Raw genomic sequence first — 24,720 nt, 5'->3', positions numbered from 1 at the left:
TTATTCCACAGCTCTCTGTCTGTATCCTAAAAACCAGCCAGCTTGTACAAAAGTACATTAGAGCACAAACAACATCCTGTCGTCTTCCAGTGTTTTCTTTAGTATCCATTATTCATTATAAACTAACAGTAAGGTCATTTAAAAGAATTAAGGGTCTGGGGAGGCAATTTAATGTGAATGTTGGAGGTTTTAGAATTAAATTGAGAAAGTATTTAACATATCACTTGAGACTGATTTTCAGACCTACTTAGTTATGTAAAATGACCAATTATGGTTAGGTTTAAAATACACAAGTGCAAATAAAAATTCAAAAGTGTAAAAAAAGATCTCTCTTCGGTTCCTATAAAAAGAAAAAAGGACAAAACTAAATACATACAATTATATTACAAATATCAGGAAACTTCTACCATCAACAGTGATTATCTTTTTCATATAGAAAAGTAACAATCTTTTCCCCACACACATTTAATTATATGAAACAGAACTACAACATATTACATGATTTTTTGGGGGGGGCTACTAAAGACCACAAAATGATTTACCGTGAAATATGTTTCGTGCAAAAATTAAAGAGACTGTATTTGAACAGAGTAGAACAGGAAAGAGGAATCATTAACAGGTACCCATTGTTAGGAATGGAGTTATTTCCCCCCACACTTATCCCACGCCAGCAATGGGAGTGGAGACAACGATGACATAAAAATTAATATTTTATATTACTTTAAGGTAGATAATGCCAGATTATTTCAATATTATGAAGAGCAAACATTCATTCTTGACCATTTAGCAAGGACATGCACCAGGAAATTCTATTATCTTCTCAATATTAACCTGGACAGAGGGATGGGGATGGTACAGATGGAAGACTTAAAAAGAGAGAGACAGAGAAAACACACAGAGGAAATACATACAACATTATGCATTTAGTACAAATAATGAAAAATGACTTTCATGACACATTTTCCAAGAAAAGTTATTTTTACATGTCTTGAAATCCTATAAAAACCAGATATATCACAAGGGGTTAAAAACAAAGTCACTGATGAATGATAATCATTTATTAGCAGAGTTCATGCAATTATCTTAGTTGGAAAGCTACTGTCCCAAGTCAAAAAATGTATGCTCTGCCACATGATGACATATGAAAATCAGTTCTTAAAAGAAATTATTTTGCATTCGGTGCTGACAGAGCTCTTGAGAAGGGGCTATAGAAACTGAAGGTTATAGAAATTTTTAAGTGATAATCTTAAAATTCCATACAAAAATGTGTAAATGAAAAGATGCTTTAGAGTTGCAGGGCATTATAAAATCCGTAATGCAGATTAAGACAAAAGAACTTCCCTTCTTCATTTAAAAAAATTGTTAGCATAATCTTATAAGTTCCAAATTGCATTTTCAGTCAGCAGCAAAAGGTGCCAGATGCACCAGCACAATTCACAGGCCCCGAGGAATGACCGAGGGGGCACTGGACCTTCAGAAGGGCACGGCCAGCACAAGCTCCCCATTGCTCATGGGTGCACACAGGAAAAAGTTTGCAACATGTCTCACCTGGGAGATACTCTAGCATTCAAACATTTATACTCCTCTTTTATCTACCCTGTCAGAGAGGAAAACTGCTTTTTAAAGATATAAACAATATAAATTCTGATAGTAAAGCACTGTAAAAATTAGGTATGATATTTTTGGCACAAAGCACTTTTTAAAATCTGAGCTCATTTTGCAAAATATATGTCTGGAATTTCTTATTTGAAAATAAAAGCTTTCAACATACACACAATGTGTAAATGGTTGTATGAATTAACGAATTAGATTCTAGGTTTCCTTAAATACTGAATATCCCTTCAGTATACTTCAGTACCAGATATCTGCATGCAGACCTCCACATTCCACACCATACAGATATTGCACAAGTAACATTGCCAAAACACAAACTCATGCAGTCTGGCAAGACTTAGGGTTTACCTTTCAATATTATTTTTTTGTATGTATTTGACTTCAATACCCCTTTCCAGAAAAGCTGTATGACCAATTTCGGAAATACAATACTTGCTATCTTTCCTGGACAAATATTAAAATCTGTACCAATACATTCAGGCATTCCACTTATGTTTTCCAGCACTTAAAATTCAGCAAAACCTGTTTTGGACATTTCTTATAGCATTCCTTCAAAAACAGGAGAAGCTTCGTCTGATGTAAAAGAATTAAAATGAGTCCACAAGGCAGTAATTTTTCCACCAAAGATCTCACTCCATCTGAAAAGCACTGCAGAACAATATTAAGTCTGTCAACTTTCACAGAGCCATTAGGTGCAAAGTCTGCTAAAAAAAAAAAAAACTTGTAACATACCATGACAGCTGGATGTGTTTCTTACTGAATTGCACAATATAATTCAACTTTTTTCCTCCCTAAAGTGTTTTAGGGTATGCTACAGCTGCTAAAAGGATTTCTGTTTTTCTTGGTCCTCTGTTTGTTGGGTCTAAGATTGATGACATCTCCACCATTAAGGGTACCTGAATTCTGACCCGAGTGACTTCCAGTAGATGTATTAAAGACACCTGTATAAATTGAGGGAAAACAGACAGAGTGATACTGATAGAGCTCAGGGTTACCAATTACAGATGGTACATTCAGCATCTTAGTAAATCAGTAATATTTTCCATATTTATATTTTTAAGCTTTTATTTTCATTTAATATATTTAAAAAAACATTTTTAAAGTAAACTCTAAACCCCCAACTTTTTAAGTAAACATGGGCTCAAACTCACAACCCTGAGATCAGAGTTGCATGTTCTACCAACTAAGCCAGCCAGATGCCCCACATTGGATTTATTTTTAATAGCAAATACACATTGCTTGTCAAAGATCAAAGGGTATACAAAAGGGATTAAAGCCTCCCTTTCAGGGGCACCTGGGTGGTTCAGTCATTAAGTGTCTGCCTTCAGGTCAGGTCATGATCCTAGGGTCCTGGGATCAAGCCCGACATCGGGCTCCCCACTCAGCAGGAAGCCTGCTTCTCCCTCTCCCACTCCCCCTGCTTGTGTTCCCTCTCTCGCTATGTCTCTCTCTGTCATATAAATAAATAAAATCTTAAAAAAAAAAAAAAAAGTCTCTCTTTCAAATCACCAGTTTACCTTCCCTAAAGCATGCATGTGGTATCAGTTTTCCCACCTATCCCTCCAGAGATATTTATGCATATTTAAGCAAAAAGGCATACACATTCCTTTTTCTCCCTTAATTACCAAAATGGTGATTAACTGTACACACTGTTCTGCATCTTTTCACTAACAATCTATTTCTGAAATTTGGAATCAGTAAATATGATAAATTTTTTTAAAAGATTTTATTTATTTATTTGACAGACAGAGATCACAAGTAGGCAGAGAGGCAGGCAGAGAGAGAGGAAGAAGCAGGCTCCCCACCAAGCAGAGAGCCCAATGCGGGGCTTGATCCCAGGACACTGGGATCATGACCTGAGCAGAAGGCTTTAACCCACTGAGCCACCCAGGCGCCCCTATAGTTTCATTTTGAACTGTAATCTCTATAATCTCTAGATTATAGATTAAAGTTAAACTATTATCTTTAAACTATAAATCTATAATCTTAAACTATAATCATAAATTATAATCTCTAATTTATAAACTACTTATCATCCATGATACACAAAAGTCTGGCCCAGAGACACGGTCAGCAATACAAAGATGACTAAGACCAACTCCTGCCCACAAGAAGTTTATACTCTAATAAGTGAGGTGAACTGATATACAAATAAGAAATGCTAGATACTCTACCTTAAGTGTCATAAAAGAGACCCAAGAGCCCACAGATGGTTCCAAGGAAGGACCAATTATAGCTACCGTATAAGAAAGGACAAACTGATAAGAAAGGTATAATGGGACAGCTGGCAGCACAATGGACTCAGATCTCTCTCAGAAGAAAAGCAGAGTGGCCATGGCTCTCGCTAGATATACAGTGAGCAAAGAAAGCTTTCTAGACAGTCCTTGAGTAATGAATAGTTCTTTGGCAGGGATGGGAAAGAGAGAGGTCATTCTCTCTCTAAGCAAAAAGGAAGAAAACAGTCCTAGAATGTTTAAGAAACAGCAAGACCTCTAGCAGAACTGGAAAACGGGGTCCATGTATAATAGTGGGGCATAAGGCCACACAGAATAGATGATACTGTCTTTAGATCTCAGAATGAAGAGAGCTGCATTTAATATTCTCCACAATATGAATCTATCAAAGGGTTTTACTCAGTGAACTGGAAGAGACAATACTGGAGCCCAGAAGATAAGACCAGACAGAAGCTTATTACAACTGTCCTATTTTGTTTCACAGAGCATTTGAGGTGTCTGATTTAAGAACATATGCAATAAAAATGGCAAAATAACAACGAAGAAGCAGCCAGAACCAAGGGGGAAGGGGAGTTAAAAGAGGTCGAGAAAATAATGTACATGATTACATGTATGTAGTGGGGGGTTAGGGACAGAATGCAGATATGAAGTCTCTAAGAGACCACACAGAAGCTTTAGAAACAGAAAATTTGGATCTCAACTTCCTGGAAGCCAAAGCAAAAAGCGAGACATGGTGAGTCCTTGTTACAGAGAAGACAACATACTTAGTCTTCAGGAAATGTTAGACTTCGTAGGCATTTATTTATTTACTTATTTAAAGATTTTATTTAGTTTATTTGAGAGAGAGAGAAAGTATGAAAGAGAGTGTGTGAGCAGGGGGAAGGGGTAGAAGGAGAAGCAGACTCCCCGCTGAGCAGAGAGCCCAATGCAAGAGTCAATCCCAGGACGTCATGCCTGAGCCAAAGGCAGACTCTTAACCAACTGAGCCACCCAGGTGCCTCTTTGTAGGCATCTAACATTACAAAAACAAAACAAAACAAAACAAAAACCTGTAAACTGTATGGAGACAGTGCAAGTATTCCTCAGAAGAACAAGTGTTAAGACCTCCTTTATACATAGGACAGATCTTTATATATAAAGTCTTTATCTCTGCTCTCTTAATACATAAAACGGATTTAGAAAATTAAATAGGTAAAAAAGTATTTTAACTCAATATACCTTCTAATATGAAACCTGATACTAAGTTTTAATAATTGCTGATCTAATACTTTCTAATCACATTTCTTGAAGAAATGAACATATGATATATTTTTGGAAAAATGTAGGGGCATCTGGGTAGCTCAGTCAGTTAAGCATCCAATTTTCGACTTCAGCTCAGGTCATGATCTCGGGGTCCTGAGATGAAGCCCCACACCAGGCTCTGTACTCAGTGTGGAGTCTGAATGTCTCTCTCCCTCTACCCCTCCCTGCACTTGCTCTCTCTAAAATATATAAACCTCTTTTTTTTTTTTTTTAAGATTTTATTTGTTTATTTGACAGTTTCACACAGAGGTCGAAAGTAGGCAGAGAGGCAGGCAGAGAGAGAGAGGAGGAAGCAGGCTCCCTGCAGAGCAGAGAGACCAATGCGGGGCTCGATCCCAGGACCCTGGGATCATGACCTGAGCTGAAGGCAGAGGCTTTAACCCACTGAGCCACCTAGGCGCCCCAAACCTCATTTTTTTTTTTTTAAGATTTTATTTACTTATTTGACAGAGACAGCGAGAGAGGGAACACAAGCAGAGGGAGTGGGGGAGGGAGAAGCAGGTTTCCCGCAGAGCAGGGAGCCAGATGCAGGGCTCGATCCCAGGACCCTGGGATCATGACCTGAGCTGAAAGCAGCCGCTTAACAACTGAGCCACCCAGGTGCCCCAAATAAATCTTTTTTAAAAAACAGTAAATATGGGTGCCTGGGTAGCTGAGTTGGTTAATCAAATGACTCTTGATCTCAGCTCAGGTCTTGATCTCAGGGTTTTGTGTTCAAACTCAGCACTAGGCTCTACGTTGGGCATGGGACCTACTTAAAAATTTAAGAGATGGTTGAAAAAAATAAATAAATATGACAATAATGAATGGAAAATTTATGTAAATATGGGATTAAAATTTCTTGGGTACTTACCAATTTTGTTACTACTTGAATGCATTAATTCTGGATCCTCAGCTATTTGCTGTTTGAGTTTTTGAAGGTATTTTTCAGCCAAATATTTAAAAACTAGAATAAAAACAAAAATCTTACCAGGTCAGTATAATTTACGCATGTAAAATCTGTCATTTCATATCAGTCACTGTCTATTGTATACTTCCTAAAAACATTTATTTATTTTTGAAATATCTGTATTCTTTCATTCATCCTTACTAAACACATTTAATATTAAATTGGAAGTATATGATCTAGTGGAAAAAATTCAACTTTTAAAAATTATTTGAGCAGGGGCTCCTGGGTGGCTCAGTTGGTTAAGCAGCTGCCTTCATCTCAGGTCATGATCCCAGGGTCCTGGGATTGAGCCCCACATCAGGGTTCCTGCTCTTCAGGAAGCCTGTTTCTCCCTCTCCCTCTGCCTACCACTCCCCCTGCTTATGCTCTCTTTCTGTCAAAAAAATAAATAAAATCTTAAAAAAAAATTATTTGAGCAATACCTAAGTATAATGGTCATAATAAATATATATGGCATTTTAGTAGCAAAGAAATAAAATAATACTTGTAGTTACTAGTTTTAGGTACTTAAATAGGGATCAACATTCAGAACACTACACTAACTCAGTCTTGAAAAGTTGTCTCCTTTTTAAAAAAGATTTTATTTATTTTTGAGAGAGAGAGAGAGAGAGAATGCATGCATGAGCATGAGCCAGGGGAGTGTGGTAGGGCAGAGGGACAGAGGCAGATGCCGACTCCCTGCTGAGCAGGGAGCCCAATGTGGCACTCGATCCCAGGACCATGGATCATGACCTGAGCCAAAAACAGACGCTTAACCAACTAAGCCATCCAGATGCCCAAGATATCTCCTTTCTTTAGGTGAAAAAAAACTATCTAGAAGACACTTGAGTAATAATCAAGTTGCAATCTAATAAAAGAAGTAGCAGTTCGAGAATGAGAAAAATAATCGCTTTCTTCTATTGTCACTTTATTAAACTGGTAAATATTACTAAACAAATTAAGGTCAGGGTGCCTGGCTGGCTCAGTGAGTAGAGCATGGGACTCTCAATCTAGGGGTCATAAGTTTGAGCCCCACGCTGGGGACAAAGATTACTTTAAAAAAGCAAACCAAAGAACCCCCCCCCCCAAAACGAGGGGTGCCTGGGTGGCTTAGTTGGTTGGGCACCTACCTCCTGGTTTTGGCTGAGGTCACTATCTCATGGGTTGTGGACTGAACCCCACATTGGGTCTGCACTTAGCAGGGAGTCTGGTTGATAATACCCTCTGCCCCTCCCCTGCTCTCTCTCTCAAATAAATAAATCTTTTTAAAGACACACACACACCAACAAATTAAGGTCATTGTAACCACCTAATGGAATATCCACTACAGAGGAGTTCTCAAACAAGTCAGTAACTTGAAAAGGTATGCATGAAAAACACATGCACGCATACACACTCATACATATACAGTTATATTTTTAAAGATAAAAAAAACAAAACAAAACCCACTAAAGTTTTTCTATAGGGAGTAACAAGTATTCAGAGTCATTGGTAATTAGTTAAGGACTCTAAGAAAGAAGCATCATGTCTCTAAATTTTACTTGATTGTTGACAAAAAAATTCTGTTCTTATTACATATATGATTTCTGGAAACCACAATAGAAAAAACATAAGTAGAATAAAACAAACTTTCTGCTATTAATTTTTTTAAGGCAGTTTACCTTCAGTCACATTTAGATCTTCTTTCACTGACGTTCTGTAGAATCTTAGCTTTAACATTTTTGCCAGTGCCTCAGCTTCCTCACTATATATTGATTAAAAGAAAAAAAGGCACTTATAAAGGTACTTTCTGATAGCCTGTTTTAAAAGATCATTTTTATTACATTTACTGAATACAGTAGGTGGGGGGTGTCAGACCTTCCAGCCCAGCTGAAAGCTATGTTCACAGTGCTTAGACAGGATTTTTAGTTTTCAGTATTTTTGAGGGATAAACACCACCATACTGTCATTTCTATAGTCACCGAACTCGAGCCTTAAAATGGCTAAATACCACTTTTCTTTATATAATACTTAAGTTAACTTTCTTTCTTGTTTTTAAAAACATTTGAATTTAATTGCACTCTGAAACCCCTATGCTGCATTCCTTATTTTACTCATACTGGCTATGAAACCACTTTGCTGCCAAAACCCAAGTCATCATATTAACAACTGTGTCTACGAGAGCATACTCCTAATTTTAGTTTTATTATGACTCCTGATCTGACTGCACAGTTTTACTAAGACTGTGGTAACTCTGCTCTAAAATTGTTCCCGATGGGGGCACCTGGGTGGCTCAGTTGGTTGGGTAACTGCCTTCAGCTTAGATCATGATCCTGGAGCCCTGGGATCCAGTCTCGCATTCACCTCCCTGCTCAGCGGGGAGTCTGCTTCTCCCTCTGACCTTCCCCCTTCTCATGCTCGCTTGCTCTCTCTCTCATTCTCGCAAATAAATTAAAAAAAAAAAAAAAAGTCTTTAAAATCGTTTCCTGTGATTCCACCTTACCCCTACCTTCCTCGTGGTTTTCACATCCTTGTGTAGCCTTTCCTACACTGTAATCAAGGTTAGTCTGTGTGATCAACAATACACAGAAGAGATAGTATCTGACTTCTGAGATAAGGTCATAAGAGACATTATGGCTTCTGCTTTGCACTGTCTTGAATCCCCTGACTGGGGGAAGCTGGCTGCCATGCTGTGCCGACACTCAAGCAGCCCCAGGGAGAGGTCCTCATGGCAAGGAACTAAGGCCTCCTGACAACAGCCAAATGAGAGAGCCGTCTCGGAAGTGGATCCTCCAGTCCCAGTCGAGGTTGCCACAACTACCATGCAAGTTCACAAAAAACCAGAACCAGAACCACCTGGCTAATCCACTCTCAAATCCCTGACCCACAGAAACGGAAATGATAAATTGTTGTTGTTTTAAGCCACTAAGTTTTGGGTCCATTGGTTATACAACAACAGATAACTAATATTAAGAACATAAAAACAAGATAAAAACCAAAGACTTTTCAAAGCTAGCAAATACAGAAATTATCTAGATGCTCTGTTCACAAATTTGAGCATAGTATTTCTGAATACACAAAACAATATGGATCTGAATTACTTACCCCTTTAAACTCATCAACATAGATTAGCTACTTGCTCTAGATATTAAAACATACAGGAATGTTTTTCTTAACATTCTTATTAAATCTAGATTTGCTTTAACATCAAGAGCTGGATTTGTGGTATAAGACCTAAAACTGGAATTCTAAAAGAGCCTTCAAAATTTATTTCCTGTAATTTTCCCTACTTATGATTTCATATGAACTTTTTTTTAACACAAACCAATCACCTAGAATAGCTCACAGAAAATTTAAATTTAAGGCAGTCTCTATAAAGGGTTTCCTAAAATTTTTAAATCCACGCAAAAATTAAAACAGGTTTTAACTTTACAGAATTACCACCTCCCCCTCAAAAGTTGACATCTTACTTCTTTATACAAGAATCATCCAAGAGGTCAATCTTGTTTTGCACAAGCACAGTTGGTATATCTCCAACTTCAGCTACTACTTTCTCTCTCCAACTGGAAATTGCTTCAAAAGATTCCCTGTCTGTGGTAGAAAATACAAGCACACAAGCCTGGGCTCCTGTAAGGTCACAAAATAAGAATGTTATTTACATTAATGAAGCAATCCTATATAGGATGAGGGCACCTTTTACCTATTCAAACAATTTTTTTAATTGAAGTGTAACTAAGATACAATGTTATATTAGTTTTAGGTTTATCAAAACCATTTTTATGTAAATGAATATTGAGCTCACCTTTGCAGCACTGTGCTTATGTTTTAACATACAAATTCTATTTTCTAATTCCAAGAACTAGTGATTCTTAAAATTACGTACAAGTGTCAAAGTACCCTCAAAACTATACATTCTTATTAACTAACTGTTAAATAAAAGCTTGGAAAAAAAAAAACTGGACATATTCTTTTCGGAACACCATGAAATAATGATATTGAATATTATAAAAGCAAGAAAGAGGCGTGCCTGGGTGGCTCAGTGGGTTAAGTGGGTTCAGCCTCTGCCTTCAGCTCAGGTCATGATCTCAGGGTCCTGGGATCGAGCCCCATAGGGGGCTCTCTGCTCGGCAGGGAACCTGCTTCCCCCACTCTCTCTGCCTGCCTCTCTGCCTACTTGTGATCTCTCTCTCCCTCTGTCAAATAAATAAATGAAATCTTAAAAAAAAAAAAAAAGGCAAGAAAGAATGGTAAGCTAAGTAAGAATGACAAGCTATTGTCAAGTTCTTCTTACTACTATCTACCATTTGCTTCTGAATTTCTTTCAGCACAAATTTAAGAAAAATCTGAGAAAAATCACAATTTTCTCATTCTATTTACTTAAAAAAAAAAACTTTCTTATTTTATTTTAGTAGCAGAATACGTGATGTTAATGAACGTAATTTAAGAATCAGTGCCAGAAGGTTAAAAAAATATATATATATATGTATATATATATTTAAAATAGAGGAAAAGGTTTAATTTTATTTTTTATCCTGTTTAACTGCATAATTCCTATTACTCAATGACTATATTTTAATTTCCATGCTGAATGACAATATTTTAACTTTCAATTACCACATTAAGTGGCAACCTTCTGAAAGAAGCCCTTTTATTTTAAGTAGGCTCCACACCCAATGTGGGGCTTGAACTCACAACCCTGAGATCAGGAGTCACATGCTCTACTGACTAAACCAGCCAGGCGCCCCTGAAAGTTTTTTAATAAATGATTAGATGTTACATTAATCAGGCAGCATGATACAAAAGCAGATACACAGGCAACAAGAGAAAATCACCCTGGGATCAAGAGGATTTTCTGGAATCAAGGCACGTTTTCTTACTGTTACTCTTTCCTTCCAGATCCCTCAGGTATCAGACTTTCCTAATAAGACTGGGCTGCCTAAGACACTCTATGGCCAAAAAAGGTCTGTGTACCACCAAAGGGAATATTGTAGTAGAAAGCAAAAGAGAATGAAAGAGAAAAACCATCAATTCATTATTACTGTAAAAGCAGAGGCTTCATATGGGAAAACCTTCCCTACTCTAAAACAGGTTTTTAAACCAAAGACTATATTAATTACAAAAATTGTCTAAATTAATATAAAAATGGGGCAGGGGACAAGGTACAACACAGACAGAAGCACCCTAACACTTTCCATGAATTTAAGGAGAAATAAAACTGACAAGGGATGCCTGGGTGGCTCAGAGGGTTGAGTGTCAGACTCTTGATTTTGGCTCAGGTCATGATCTCAGGGTCGTGAGATCGAGCCCCTGTCTGGCTCTACACTGGGCACGGAGCCTGCTTAAGATTCTCTCTCTTCCTCTCCCTCACCTCTTTCTCTCTCAAAAAAAAAAAAAACAAAACAAAATAACCCCCAACACTGACAAGATCACACTAGATACTAAGTAAATTTATATTTACTTGAACTCTAGTATTTACTTAAACTATAAATAAAATAAATAAAACATTATTTCATTACACTTTGACTAAGAAACTTTTTTTTTAAGATTTTATTATTATTATTTTTTAAAGATTTTATTTAGGGGCACCTGGTGGCTCAGTGGGTTAAAGCCTCTGCCTTCAGCTCAGGTCATGATCTCGGGTCCCAGGATCGAGCCCCGTGTCGGGCTCTCTGCTTGGCGGGGAGCCTGCTTCCTCCTCTCTCTCTGCCTGCCTCTCTGCCTACTTGTGATCTCTGTCAAATAAATAAATAAAATCTTTCTTAAAAATAAATAAATAAATAAATAAATAAATAAATAAATAAAGATTTTATTTATTATTTATTATAAAACTCTATTAGCTTTAAACCTAGAATTTTAGGGCACCTGGGTGGTTCAGATGGTTTAGCATTTGCTTTCGGCTCAGGTCACGATTCCAAGGTCCTGAGATCCAGTCCTGCATCGGGCTTCCTGCTCAGTGGGGAGCCTGCTTCTCCCTCTCCCTCTATTGCTCCTCCTGCTTATGCTCCTCTTCACTCTCTCTCTCAAATAAATAAATAAAATCATAAAAAAACAAACAAACAAAACCTAGAATTTTATATCCAGTCAATAGTTCTTTGAGGGCCCATTAGAGTATTTGCAGGGATACAAAGTCTTTAAAAAAAGACAAAGACACTTTAAAAAAAAATAAAAAACAAGAAACTCTTAGAGGAAGTATACTTGAATAATAATGTATAAAAAAGCCGAGCAGATGGTGCCAGAGATATGGGCAGCAAGAATGATTAACTCAGAAAAGCAAAATGTTGTTTAAAAAAATCTTTCTTTCTTTCTAAGATTTTATTTGTAAGTAATCTCTACACCCAACACGGGGCTCAAACTTACAACCCCGAGCTCAAGAGTGACATGCTCTAGGGACTGAGCCAGTCAAATGCCCCCCAAATGTTGTTTAAAAAATCAAAAAACCGGGGCACCTGGGTGGCTCAGTGGGTTAAAGCCTCTGCCTTCAGCTCAGGTCATGATCCCAGGGTCCTGGGATCGAGCCCCACATCGGGCTACCTGCTTGCAGGAGGCCTGCCTCCCCCTCTCTCTGCCTGCCTCTCTGCCTGCCTCTCTGCCTGCTTGTGATCTCTGTCTGTCAAATAAATAAATAAAATCTTAAAAAAAATTAAAAAAAAAATCAATAAACCAACAGATAAAAGAAAAAGTATGCACATAACAACCCCAGAATTATTTAGTGGGAGACTGAGTGGGGAGAGACCAAAGGAAAGTGGAAAAGTACTAAAGTGCCAGTCTAAAGAGAAGGGAGATGTACTGTTACATATGTTTAAGCAATCAAGGGAGGTAAACACAAATATGAGTAGAGACACCTGAATTTCACCATAGCTGTGGACAGTTCCAGCCTGTTGTTAATATCCTCAAAGCATATGCTGCAGGTGGCACTCAGCTTTATTTTGTTGTTTTTTTCAGATTTTATTTATTTGAGAGAGAGAGAGTGCAAGCATGAGTGCGGGCAGGGGCAAAGGGAGTGGGAGAAGCAGGGAGCCTGAGACAAGGCTCGATCCCAGGACCCTGACATCACGGCCTGAGCCGAAGTCAGATGCTTAGCTGGCTAAGCCACCCAGGCACCCCACACCAGCTTTTCTGAACCTGAGCTTTTTCTGATGCTTCAGAAAGATTCTTGGGCTAGCCCATCCTAAGGGAAACTGACAGCTCTGGGGAGAATTTGAAGGTATGGGAGATGGGATAAAACCTCAGCATCACTTTGGTGGGGCTATCTTGAGGCATGGCTACATGGTTCCTCACAGGGACTGATTCTCCAATTGCCTACAGTAATAATTAGCTCATTAATGCTCCCTTCATAGGTTTTTCTCCATTTTCTCCCCAGTCTCTCACTTCTCCCTGGGATCACCTACCAAATAAACCAGCCCCACCAAGTTCTGCCAAGAACTGTTTTGTGGATTACTTTTGCAGATATAATAATTCTGAGAAATGATGGACAACTTGTTTTAATTTCCTCTAACTGAATATTATCATCCATACATATAAATACTCTGTGAAATTGTGATGCACTATGTTTCTTTTCTGCTTAGGAACCTCCCTCCTCCCCCACCAAAAGAGCCCAATTATATACTTCAAAAAGTTAAAGACCCTTTATACAAAATTTTGACTGAGATGACAATAAAACAGATGACAAATACCAGATTCCAAATAAGTGTGGAAAGATCATTCTTTGCAGAATTTACAAAGGAAATGCCCATAAATCCATTTTACAACTTTGGAACTCCCTCACAAGCACTTCAAGAATTTTTTTTTTTAAGAATTGAAAAGAAGGGGAAAGGATTTCTTTAGAGGAAGTGCTGGCCACACTAACTCTTCTCTCTCTTTCTCTTGTTTTAAAGATTTTATTCACTTATTTATTTGAGAGAGAGAGAGAGAGAAAGAGTGAGCAGGGGGTAGGGGAGGAAGAATAGAGGGAGAAGGATAAGCAGACTCCCCGCTGAGCAGGGAGCCCAACATGGGGCTCTATCCCATGACCCTGAGATCGTGACCTGAAATCAACAGTCAGATATTTAACCAACTGAGCTACCCAGGTGACCCCTTTCTTTCTCTCTTAAGGTGGGGTGCTATGGGGGAGAGTACTATCACTACCTCCTTCATCTTAATCTAGAAGGAATGGACTTTAAGTAGCCTGGGATGTGTTCCTGGCAGTTGGGGGGCACTCTGGACTGATGGTGCCTTGATTCAAGCCTGAGGAAGATGCAGTGGCTGGGAACAACAGCAAAAAGGCAAGGCCAACAGACAAAAAGAAAAGAGCTGCCTTTGGGAGTAACTGTGCTCCTGTCGATAGCCAGACAAAGAATGCACAGGAATTTCATATGGAGAGAGGTGAACCACATCTCAGAGATAACCTAGCGTGGGGTCATTTTTAACTCATGTTCCATAGGACTGCTTATTGGATGATAGGAGTTTAGCATAGAGGGTAGAGGTGGAACTCAACTCCTGCAAAAGGCAGCAAGGAGGAAAAGAAACTGCAAGAATCAAGTATAAAGGGGCGTCTGGCTCAGTGGGTTAAGCCTCTGCCTTCAGCTCAGGTCATGATCTCGGGGTCCTGGGATGGAACCCCGCATCAAGCCCCGCATCGGGCTCTCTGCTCAGTGGGAAGCCTGCTTCCCCCTCTCTCCCTGCCTGCCTCTCTGCGTACTTGTGATCGCTCTCTTTCTCTTTCCCTGTCAAATAAATAAATAAAATCTTAAAAAAAAAAAATCAAGTACACATGTATATCCCCCAAAATGGGAATCTTGGAGGAATCCAGGACAATTCCTAGAGAAAGAATCATCTTGGAACACCTGCCACCTGGGGGGCCCCAACATCAAATAATAGCACTTGCAAGAGTGCTCCTGTCTGGGATGTCTGGCTAGCTTAGCAGATCAGACCATGTGACTTTTCATTTCGGGGTTGTGAGTTTGAACCTTATGTTGGGCAGAGAGATTACTTAAAAAGAAAAAGAAAAAAAGAGTGCTTAGGTCTCCCAATTCCATTTTCCCCTGGGCGTGACTGCAGAGAAGGCAGACACATCTCCAGCAAGTCAAAGAAAAGTGAGAGGAAGGAAGCAACCAAAATTCTCTTCCCAGAGTACAGATACTAACTATTAAAACCCCAAGGAAGATAAGAGATTTAGTGCTAAATTATATTTGTAGTTTTGATTAATACACAAGACTGGCTATTCTAACCACCAAAATGGCATAATGTTTATGACTAGAAATAACTATGAGGCAGTTGAAAAAACTACTTAAGAGTGACCAGAGTGACCAGAAAAGACATGAGCTGAAAGGAGTTTTCTTTGAGGGTAAAGAAAGAACCTTCTCTCCCCCTACTGCCTACTAAAAACACAGGGATGGTGAGAGACAAAAACAGAAGTTGCATTTTGGTAACTTCATGAACTCTGTTCAACATACCAACTACTATAAATTTTTTTTAATATTTTATTTATTTATTTGAGAGAGAGATGGAGATAGCAAGAGAGCACAAATGGGAAGAAGGGGGAAAAGCAGGCTCCCTGCCGAGCAGAGAGCCCGATGCAGGGCTCAATCCTAGGACCCTGGGATCACGACCTGAGCCGAAGGCAGATGTTTAACCAACTGAGCCACCCAGGCGCCCCTACAAATATTCTAAATTGAAAAATGATCCTATACTGTTATCCTTTCTTTTTCTTCCTTTGACCTCCAGTTCTATGTTGGAACCAGTCATCTTTAAGAAAGTTAATAAGTTTAGGGGCGCCTGGGTGGCTCAGTGAGTTAAAGCCTCTGCTTTCGGCTCGGGTCATGATCCCAGGGTCCTGGGATCGAGCCCCACGTCGGGCTCTCTGCTCCCTCCTCTCTCTCTGCCTGCCTCTCTCCTTACTTGTGGTCTCTATCTGTCTAATAAATAAATAAATAAATAAGTAAGTAAATAAAAGTTAATAAGTTTTAAAAAAATGTTAATAATGCTTTAATTTCTCTGTTGCAGTCATTTGGACATATCTTACACCCTTGATACTTAATGGTAGCCAGTGTTTCCTATCCATCTATTTTATTATTTTTTAAAAAGATTTTATTTATTTATTTGACAGACAGAGATCACAAGTAGGCAGAGAGGCAGGCAGAGAGAGAGAGAGGAGGAAGCAGGCTCCCCGCTGAGTGGAGAGCCCGATGCGGGGCTTGATCCCAGAAACTGGAGATCATGACCTGAGCCGAAGGAAGAGGCTTAACCCACTTAGCCACCCAGGTGCCCCGTATCCATGTATTTTAAAAAGACCTTTATTTTCCTACCAGTCAATCTTCCTTCAATAATACCTACTCTAAGAATCACACCATTAGAAGTTACTTTGCATCACAGATAACAGTAAACCACCCACAAAATAATCACTTCAAATAATTAACAAACTATTCCACTTATCCACACATCAGGAATATAAAGATCTGAATAAAATTTTGGTGTCAATTATAAGATCACCATTGGCAAATATTTATTTCTAATTAATAAGATCTTTCGAAAAAAGTTACTATTTCTGAATGCAATTCAGAAAATACTCAAGATACATAATGTTTAGAGAGTAATCCTGTCCTCAAATTCTGAAAGACCCTAAAAGACGGCCTCTAGATTTGAGAGTGTTGCTAAGGACCAGCAGCATGAGGGTCACCTGGGAGGTTGCAGAAATGCAGAATCTCAGAGCCATCCACTTATCTACTAAATTAGAGACTGCATTTTAACAAGCTCCCCAGGGAATTAATGTGCACATGACAGTTTAAAAAACAATGCTCTATAATACATGGCATAAAATTTAATAAGACAGGCGAATCAGAAACACAGGTTTTAAAATTATATATATTATAGTTACTATTCTGGATTTCAAATGCCTGGCCCTTATTCTTATTGGTAAACTATAAAATGTGAAGCACACAAATTATTTAATGAATCAATCTATCACAGATTCCATGCTCATATAATTTAAACCATACCTAAAAGACTTGGATAGTCTAATTCTGCTGTTCCTTAATTTTTGCATTTATAATGGAAATTTATAAATAGCTTCTTGTCCAGAGCCATTTCATTTCCAACAATTTATATTCACTTATGTTCATGAAAGATGTTACTTAAAAAAACTGTTTCCTTCTATTAATGAGCATAACCTCAGATAATAGGTCTCAAGTTTATAACTTCATTTCCCCATACTGTCAGTCAAAACCATTTTTTTCTTAGAAACAAATTACAGGGGCGCCTGGGTAGCTCAGTGGGTTAAAGCCTCTGCCTTCGGCTCAGGGATCGGCTCAGGTCATGATCCCGGGCATCAAGCCCTGCATCAGGCTCTCGGCTCAGCAGGGAGCCTGCTTCCCTTCCTCTCTCTCTGCCTGCCTCTCCGCCTACTTGTGATCTCTGTCAAATAAATAAATAAAATCTTAAAAAAAAAAAAAAAAGAAACAAATCACAGTAAAAAACTATACTGAAAATGTTTTTTACTATACATAACTTTCTGTACTAAGTATGGTGTCTACTGTCTAGGTAGACTTCTTAAGAATTTAAGAGGAGTCACTTGGGATCCCATAAGGGTTTCTTTTTTTTTTTTTTTAATATTTTATTTATTTGAAAGAGAGAAATCACAACTAGGCAGAGAGGCAGGCAGAGAGAGAGGAGGAAGCAGGCTCCCTGCAGAGCAGAGAGCCCGATGCGGGGCTCGATCCCAGGACTCTGAGATCATGACCCGAGCCGAAGGCAGAGGCTTTAACCCACTGAGCCACCCAGGCGCCCCCCATAAGGGTTTCTAACATGATCTGCACTCTGTTCTTTACAAAGTCATGTTTCAACATGTCTCACTATACAATTAACATAGTATTCTAAGAATATAACGGTGCCTTTAAACAATGGTTTTTGTTTTTTTTTTAAAGATTTTCTTTATTCATTTGACACAGAGAGAGAGAGAGAGAGAGATCACAAGTAGGCAGAGAGGCAGGCAGAGAGAGAGAGTGGGAAGCAGGCTCCCTGCTGAGCAGAGAGCCTGATGCGGGGCTTGGTGCCAGGACCCTGAGATCATGACCTGAGCCAAAGGCAAAGGCTTAACCTACTGAGCCACCCAGGTGCCCCTAAACAATAGTTTTTTTTATGTGGTAGGTCTTTTAAATGAATTACAATAATTTTTTTTCTTTAAATATAAATTTTTAAAAATTTTATGTATTTTGAATAATACATTTCTAGGACATAAATCAGTAAGTCCTAATTTTATAAGGCATGGTGTTTCCATCAATAAATCGGTATCTTAATGCATTCTTCCCAGCCGTTACATTCTGTTCCTAGTCTTCGTTTCTATTTAACTATATTATCGTATTTGAATCTATACTAGTAGCAAATGATTACCGGTTGCCTAGCTGGCATCCAATTACCCTCCCTCCCTGAGAACACCTCTCCCTCATAGTAGCCATATGGTTTAGGCAGGATGAACCTACCCTCTGCTCTGGGGGAGAAGGCCCTAAGTGCACCAAGCCAATTAGGGTAATCACATTCCTCTACTTTCAGTGATCGGCTCCAGGGTGATCTAATCAGATAAAAGCCCAGGACTTTTGATCCATTGTTGTGGGAATTAACCCTTACCCCCAAGGATATGAACAAAGCATGTGGCTTCCATTGCTGATGGTACCAATCTTGCAACCAAGAGAAAACTCAGCATGAGGAACCCCCCACAGGGAGTGTGGCAAGTCAGGAGAATCAAAGAGGTTAGAATAAGAACAAACTATAACTAAAAGCTACGCTACTTCCACTTTTCTTTGTTGTTTAAGTTACTTTGAGGTTGCTTTTCTCTTCTCAGCAACCAAAGCATTCTGGTGAATCCCAAAGGAAAGCATGTAAGAATATTCAATATGTCATTTCGCAAATTTACATATAATTGCCACTGTTTATTACTTAATTCATTTTGGGATGTGATGTTTATTCTTATAACTTAGAAAAAGAAGCTGAAACTTAAGACCTGTCTCCGCATCCCATGCTCTTTCCATTTTAACATGGTTGACTAAAAAAAATTACATTTTAGAGAGGGCGTTGGGCTATTGACATTGGGGAGGGTATGGGATATGGTGAGCGCTGTGAAATGCGTAAGCCAGATGATTCACAGACCTGTACCCCTGGGGCAAATAATACATTATGTGTATTAAAAATAATTAATTTTAAAAATTACATTTAAGCTTTTTTCTTTTTTTTTTAAAGATTTTTTTTTAAATTTATTTGACAGGCAGAGATCACAAGTAGGCAGAGAGGCAGGCATAGAGAGAGAGAGAGGGAAGCAGGCTCCCTGCTGAGCAGAGAGCCCGACGCGGGGCTCGATCCCAGGACCCTGAGATCATGACCCAAGCGGAAGGCAGAGGCTTTAACCCACTGAGCCACCCAGGCGCCCCAGCTTTTTTCTTTTCTTTTTTTTTTTTTTTTTTTAAGATTTTATTTATTTATTTGACAGACAGAGATCACAAGTAGGCAGAGAGGCAGACAGAGAGAGAGGAGGAAGCAGGCCCTCTGCCGGGCAGAGAGCCCGATGCGGGGCTCGATCCCAGGACCCTGGGATCATGACCTGAGCCGAAGGCAGAGGCTTTAACCCACTGAGCCACCCAGGTGCCCCATTTTTCTTTTTTTAACATACAATGTATTATTTATTTCAGGGGTACAGGTCTGTGATTCATCAGTCTGACACAATACACAGTGCTCACCACTACACATACCCTCTTAAGAAAAGCTATTAAGAGATAATCTATTTATATGCTTAAGATCACTTTTAAGTTAAAACATTAAGTGTAGGGACGCTCGTGGTTCAGTCAGTTAAGCATCTGCCTTGGACTCAGGTCATGAGCCTGCTTCTCCCTCTTCCTCTGTGCTCTCTTCCTCTGTCTCTCAAATAAATAAATAATATCTTCAAAAATAAAGTAAAATGTTAAGTGTAGGGAAACCAAAGCTGTTTGACACCTTGTAGCCCAAATGAAACAAAGTGGAAAAAAATTTAAATAGCACCCACAGTAAATTAAGATAAGACAAGTAAACACTAACAGTTATGGGTCCTTTTTTTAGATTCTGGCAAAGAATTTTTTTTTTACAGACATTGTATACACCTAAAAAGTACTAAACAAGAAGCATACAACAAGCTAGATGAGTCAAATTTTAAAAATTAAAAGATAATAATGTTGAACATCCATAGTCCCATGGGATAAAACTTAAGAAAGCATTAATTCCTCAACTACAAAATATTTTTAGCTACCTGGTCTGTTTTTTTTTTTTTTAAACCAAGGATCCAAGTGATCTACTTAACAGTACAGTTCCAACATTTTTTCTATTTATGTGCAAATCAAATCATTTTTGACATTTGACAAGTTTTGCCTTTTTTCAAGTTAAACTTTATTTTGGGATAATTATAGACTAACACAGTTTTGCTTTTATAGATTAGAGATACACATGGCAAATACATTTTCCAAAAATAACCATACTGGTTAAAAAGTAATACTGCCATTCGAATTGTCAAAAGCTTAAAAACCAAGAACCCAAGGGCATCTGCTCATTCAGTCGGTTAAGCATCTGCCTTTGGTTCAGATTGCGATCTCAGGGTCCTGGGATGGAGCCCCACTGGGCTCCTTACTCAGTAGGAATCTGCTTGTCCCTCTCCCTCAGCCCCTCCCCCCTGTTCTTTCACTCTTTTTCTCAAATGAATAAAATCTTAAAAAAAAAAAAAAAAAGGAAGAAACCAACCTCTCTCTTTTCCTCACAAAAGAACATATATTTCATAATGAGAATTTAGAGAAAAAATCTAGGTAAAAACGATGAAAATCTCATGTACTCCTACTACTTTTTTTTATATTTCCACTAGGGGTTTTGTTTGTTTGTTTTCTTTCCATGTGAATGGGGTGAGGGGGTGCAGTGGTAATAACCCCACTAAGAAAATACAAATAATTTTTTTTTAAGATTTTATTTATTTATTTGACAGAGATCACAAGTAGGTAGAGAGGCAGGCAGAGAGAGGAAGAAGCAGGCTCCCTGCTGAGCACAGAGCCTGATTCGGGGTTCCATCCTAGGACCCTGGGATCATGACCCGAGCTGAAGGCAGAGGCTTTAACCCACTGAGCCACCCAGGCACCCCGAAAATACAAATAATTTTTACTCAAGAATTAACTTTAGGGCACCTGAGTGGCTCAGTCGGTTAAGTATCTGCCTTCGGCTGGAGTAATGATTGCAGGGTCCTGGGATGGAGCCCACATTGGGATCCCTGCTCAATGGGAAGCCTGCTTCTCCCTCTCCTCCCAACTTGTGCACTCTCCTGCTCTCAAATAAATAATCTCAAAAAAATTTTTTAAATAAAATTTAAGAATTTACTTTAATTTCCAGGCCTGTTAATCAATAGTGTCGATGCTCATGAAATTAATGATTTGATAAAAATGCCATTTAATCTAAGAGCTTTGAGCCATAAGAACATAATTCCTGCCTCACACCATGTTACAGGTGCTCAACATCCAAACTAACATCCAAAGGAGAGCAACAGTCAAAACTACTGCCCCAGGAAGCCTTAAGGGACACAGTAAACAGAATGAGAACTAGTGGTAGCATTGTTAGAATGAGACCTGAGAGGTGCACCTCTCTTCTCAAGAAACCAGAATGTCTTCTTAGAGGAGGCAGTGGAAGTCAGGTTTCCCTGGTACCAAGAAAGACAACTTCTTTGGTTGTTTATACATTAATGTAATTATATTTTCATTAGACCTCTGTGGCCATTATTACAAGTTCCACATTTTCAAAAGTGGTAAAAAAACAATCTATATATGCAAGTGTCAGTAGTTTCTAAGGCCACATCGGACTATATGGAGCCTTTGGTTACTTTGTTCTCATTACAATCACCATTAGCAATAAGGCAGAGAAACTGAAAATGCTGTCATAAATTCCAAAAGAAAAGGACAAAATTTTAGAGGAAAATGTTAATGGAAACTTCAGGTTCCATTTAGAAATTTCAGCTTTCTTTAAGGAATTTAACCCCGCATTTTAGACTCGTCAGTGCTACAGATGGAGTTCCTTCCTTTCGCATGTATCTCACACATCCCTGAACTCTCAGAGCACCAAGATGGCTTTATCCACGCAATTTCATGCATCTTAACAAAGTGTCATCTTATTTGCAGGGACTTTACTTTTTCATACCAGTTTCCACTCTCTGACCATAGAGTCATCTCCATGTGGTCAGAGATAGGCACTGAACAGTTTCTAACTGATTAGAACTGGGAATGCCTATGTGAGTCATATAATTCCAAGGCAGATAAGAACTATCCATGGCACAAAGTATTATTTACCACTCAACAAGATCATTAGGAGAATAATGACCTAGGAGGTTTTTAAAAATATTTTGAAATTAATTCAAGTCTTCTTAATAAGAAACTCTTCTGGGGCGCCTGGGTGGCTCAGTGGGTTAAAGCCTCTGCCTTCGGCTCAGGTCATGGTCCCAGGGTCCTGGGATCGAGCCCCGCATCGGGCTCTCTGCTCAGCGGGGAGCCTGCTTCCCTTCCTCTCTCTCTGCCTGCCTCTCTGCCTACTTGTGATCTGTCTGTCAAATAAATAAAATCTTTAAAAAAAAAAGAAAAAAAGAAACTCTTCTATGTGGAATAAAAAAAAAGTGAAGTTCTTTGTTTGGCCAAAAGAACATGCCCAAATAAACGAACCCCACAATTTACCTCGATAGTAGGCTTTTGTTATTGCATCAAATTCCTCTTGACCTGCTGTATCCCACAACATTAGTCGGACATCTTCATCATTGACTCTGAAACAAGAGATGAATTTACTTCATATGTAAAGAAAACATCTTTAGTAACATAGCTTTGTGCATATTTCTATTTTTCAAATCTGAAGGTTTTAAAACTGCACTGCTGGTTTTCACCTTAAAAAGTCTGAGTGCTTTTAAATGCTGATACCACCACCAGCAGTGAAACTAAAGGGGGAAAAACATTCCCCCAAAGCTATAACTTCATACATGATTTAAGTTTACCTGTCTTATTTTCTCCTTTAACAACAGTCACAGACAGTGGTGACCTGAGGACCAGCAACACTGGGAAGGGGATTCTCTTAGGTTAGTACTTGCTGTCCTCTTAGTATAACATTCTAATGGGTCCCGGATAAGAATAAGAAAGGAAAGAAACAAAAAAAGGAACCAAAAAAAGGAATTTAAAAAGGAAGGAAGGAAGGGAAAGAGGGAGGGAAAAAGAAAAAGCTTGCCTGCCCTACAACTTAAAAATTTACTCTTCTTTTGTCATAAGTGCATTGTCTGGTTCACGGTGGTTATGTTCTATAAAATCACTGCAAACACTGAATTATCAAATACTGAAACACTGTTCCTAGGGGAAATACAGAGTTAGGTTCCTATGACCCCTAGTTACATTTTCACCTAACAAATCAATACACAACCTTGGTTTTTTGTGGTTCTGTTTGAAGATAACTTATTTAATACATACTGTTAATTCATCAACATTGAACTCAAAGCCAAAAGCACTGTAATTCATGCGTAAATGAAGTGTACCTAGCATACATATTTACTCTATAAGGCACATCATAGCCTTCTTGTACTTAGGAAAACTAGACAGCACTATGCTTGGGGGACATTTTAAACAGTGACATCATCAACGAGAAGTAAAAAAAAAAGTGGCACAAAAATAGAGATGAGAAAAGACTTGTTTATAGTGTGAGGGATGAAAAAAGAAGGAAGAGAGTCGCCTTGTTCGACCTAAGTTGAGAATGTGCATGTAGCATAGCAAATATTTGCTGTTCTGTGCACATCCACAAATGACTACCAAAGCACTAGGAGTACTGACTCTGGGGTTACAAACAGATTTTAGCAAGTAGATCAGTTGCAAATATGGAACCTATAAATAATTAGAACCAATAGTACACTTAAAGTATAAATATGGAATCTACAAATAATGATCAACTATATATTTAAAATATTAATTTGGTTCAGATAACAAATACAAAAATGAACACACCATGAAGGCTTAAAATGAATACTCTTAAAATATCTGAGAAAGGAAGTAAACAGAAGTATTTTTAAAAGATGGCAATAGTGGGGGCACTTGGGTGGCTCAGTGGGTTAAAGCCTCTGCCTTCGGCTCAGGTCATGATCCCAGGGTCCTGGGATCAAGACCTGCATCCGGCTCTCTGCTCTGCAGGGAGCCTGCTTCCCCACCTCCTCTCTTTCTGCCTGCCTCTCTGCCTACTTGTGATCTCTGTCAAATAAATAAAATCTTTGAAAAAAAAAAAAAAAAGATGGTAATAGAATATAAATTAGAAATTGAACAATCTTTAAAACAATGAACACAACTATCTTTAATGCTAATGTCTAGGCTAGTCAGATTTGTTTAATGTTACTTATTTCTTTAATACTTGTCAGTTTGTCCCTACAATTTCAAATATGTTTGGAGTGTGAAAGAATAGGCAAAATGAGTGAAGGGGACTGGGAGACACAGGCTTCCAATTACGTAATGAATAAGTCACAAGAATAAAAGGTACAGGGAATATAGCCAATGACATTGTAAGAGCATTATATGGGGACAGATACAGCTATACTTGTGGTGAACACAGCATAACCTTATAGAGAGAAGTTGAATCATTCTACTGTATACCTGAAACTAATGTTAACATTGTGTGTCAACTATAATGAAA

The 24,720-nt window shown here is 38.6% G+C and overlaps 1 protein-coding gene across 2 annotated transcripts in view; it reads right to left on the bottom strand.

Moving 5' to 3' along the window:
• Positions 1-693: 693 nt before the first annotated feature.
• Positions 694-24,720, bottom strand: part of RAB23 (RAB23, member RAS oncogene family) — a 36,836-nt gene continuing 12,809 nt past the window's right edge. Inside the window, exons 2-7 of one of the 2 annotated variants that reach the window (XR_013967033.1) lie at positions 22,743-22,828; positions 9,528-9,684; positions 7,740-7,822; positions 6,004-6,096; positions 2,347-2,555; positions 1,982-2,262 (exon numbers count right to left, since the gene is read on the bottom strand). Coding sequence is in view for 1 of the 2 variants with exons in the window: in XM_080806889.1 (XP_080663015.1) it covers positions 2,416-2,555; positions 6,004-6,096; positions 7,740-7,822; positions 9,528-9,684; positions 22,743-22,828 (559 nt within the window). In the remaining variant the exon portion in view is untranslated. Of the gene's footprint in view, positions 2,556-6,003; positions 6,097-7,739; positions 7,823-9,527; positions 9,685-22,742; positions 22,829-24,720 lie in introns of both variants that reach the window. The other variant, XM_080806889.1, reaches the window with a different exon arrangement.

This window comes from Martes martes (assembly GCF_963455335.1).
Source record: "Martes martes genome assembly, chromosome: 6".
NCBI lineage: Eukaryota > Metazoa > Chordata > Mammalia > Carnivora > Mustelidae > Martes > Martes martes.
Note: the sequence above shows the minus strand (reverse complement) of the source record. Positions and strands in the feature narration are given on the sequence as shown.